General features: G+C 44.8%; 1 protein-coding gene across 17 annotated transcripts in view; it reads right to left on the bottom strand.

Annotated features, from left to right (window-relative positions):
* Nucleotides 1–2,500, bottom strand: part of dtnba (dystrobrevin, beta a) — a 23,231-nt gene that overhangs the window by 7,312 nt on the left and 13,419 nt on the right. For 16 of the 17 annotated variants that reach the window (XM_081695414.1, XM_081695417.1, XM_081695415.1 and 13 more), the window contains 2 exons: nt 1,992–2,116; nt 1,156–1,227 (listed from right to left, as the gene is read on the bottom strand). In XM_081695414.1, the coding sequence (XP_081551540.1) occupies nt 1,156–1,227; nt 1,992–2,116 (197 nt within the window). The remainder of the gene's footprint in view (nt 1–1,155; nt 1,228–1,991; nt 2,117–2,500) is intronic. The other variant, XM_081695419.1, reaches the window with a different exon arrangement.

Below are 2,500 nucleotides of genomic sequence, written 5' to 3'. Positions count from 1 at the left end.
TTGAGAGAATGCATGACATGATGAATGACATTATAATCACACAAAACAAGTGTGATCCCACAGAACTACTATAACCCATCAGAACTGGTGTAATCCCACAAAACTACTGTAATCCAACAAGTGTAATCCCACAAGTGTGATCCCACAGAACTACTATAACCCATCAGAACTGGTGTAATCCCACAAAACTACTGTAATCCAACAAGTGTAATCCCAAAAGTGTGATCCCACAGAACTACTATAACCCATCAGAACTGGTGTAATCCCACAGCTACCATAATCCCACTGAGCTACCGTAATCACACAGCAATCCTGCAGAAGCCACACCCAAACTTTTAATCATGCATAACACTCTGTAAAAACATAGTGAACATGTTTATTAATGTTTATTAGCATTTGGCAATACTCAGTATTACATAACTGATATTTTCTACGCTTACACAACTAAATGATAACTCGCGTTTAAAGACATTTAAGGCTATTACGCTTCCTATTGTGTTACTGAGGTGGATACTGTTGGAGGTTAACAGTGATAACAGTTAATAATAATGACTAACGCATGAAGTCATTAGTGTCTGATAATGCACACGCACAGACTTTTCAATCTTTTACTGACAAGGTTATACAGCAGCCCCTTCTCTGACCTGACATACACAAGCGCACACACACTCACTCTCTCTCACACACAGACACACACACACAGTTTATATTAATCACTAACTAGCGTTTTTGTGGGAGTCAGGGTCTCAGTACCGTACCGCACGCTTTCTCACTTGGGGATTCACACACTCCTCCTGACGCGGGTCGCGGGGTAGGGTATCGTTGTCAAAACATTTTTTTCAAAATTCCATTCAAAATGCTTGGCTAGCCAATGGCGAACTTTTATTTTGACAGGCATGCGTAATAGACATGCCATTGCCATGGTAACACCAATATCTGATTAAAAGGCAACAGGCTTAAGTGGTAAAAAGCAGCGAAGTGCAAATCTGACTCTTATTTTGTCTGAACTCTAGAAAAGTGGGTCGTGCCTTAATGAGCTCGTGGTGGCAGGAGTGGAGAAAGGGTGTTTAAACAGTAACTACGTTCTGGTAGACTGGGATCTAGATGTTTAGGGTCAAGGTCGAAAGGTCGAAAGTTTGATGTGGAAGTATTTACCTCTTCACAGGGCCAGGGTCTGCAGAAAGGGGCGGAGGAGAGTTGTTTGTGTTTGGATCAGGACGTGGGGGACTAAAGGGGAGAGAGAGAGCACACACACACACACACATACACACACACACATACATACACACACACACACATACACATACACACACACACACACACATACACACACACACACACACACACACACACACACACACACACACACACACACACACACACACACACACACACACACACACACACATACATACACACACACACACACACACACACACACACACACACACACACACACACACATTCCCTGTCAGAATACCTGTAACAAGCAGCAAAACTTGTGATTTTCACTATACTTTGCTCTCGCTCTAGCGCACACACACACTCGCACACACACACACACACACACACACACACACACACACACACACACACACACACAAGCACAAAGAGGGACGCACACAGTTCTGTCCAGAAAGCTAATCACCCAGACGGAAAACGCAGATGCTGCAGAATGTGCTCTGGAGACTATAGTGAGCTGGAAAAGAGAACACACATCCTTCTCTTTTTCTCCCGCGTCTCCCCGCGTCCGCAAGGGTCTGTGTCCCGTGTGCTGCCGAAGGGGCATTTCCCCGACTACATCAGTCTCCACGGAGACATGGGGGTCATGTGAGTGAAGTGTCCAATTGGAATAGAGGAACTGCTCCACTCTACTGAGAGCATCGGTAGGGGGAGGGAGGGAGAGAACGTTTGTCTGCCAAAGTCTACCAACTCTACAGGATACACACGCACGTGCGCAACATCACACACACGAAAACACACACTCTTACACAATGTTGGAGAGGTCGAGTGGTTTCTCTGGGTTCTCAGGGTAGATGGGGCGTGGGGGCTCGCAGCTTGGAACACAACCGAAGGATTTACTTATGGCATGGCTCAGCTTCTTAGCAGGAGATTTCTGTAATATGCACACCACACACACACACACACACACACACAGAGAGGTTAAATACCTCGTTTTCGTTAGTGTGTTTCTGAGATGTGTGTGTAGTAGGAGGTGTGCAATACACACACACACACACACACACAGATGAGTTTGAGGGTTCAGACAGGCCGCGAAAAAAGCACACAAATGCATGTTTTCATTTTTTAACTGCTGCACTGTTCTCATAGCTGTTCATTAAAATCTCTCCACTGTTCTGTACTGTATTCTAGACTACTTACGCAAATGTGTCTGTATTTCTGTGGCCAAAACCCATTACAAAAACACGAGTTAAGGGCAATAATGTGCAATCACATGACTTTGCCCAAATGGGTCACTTCAGTGTTAGGTTTCTGACCA

The sequence above is a fragment of the Electrophorus electricus genome, chromosome 2 (genome assembly GCF_041902795.1).
Source record: "Electrophorus electricus isolate QZ-2024a chromosome 2, ASM4190279v1, whole genome shotgun sequence".
NCBI lineage: Eukaryota > Metazoa > Chordata > Actinopteri > Gymnotiformes > Gymnotidae > Electrophorus > Electrophorus electricus.
This window is presented reverse-complemented; position numbering and strand designations above follow the sequence as displayed.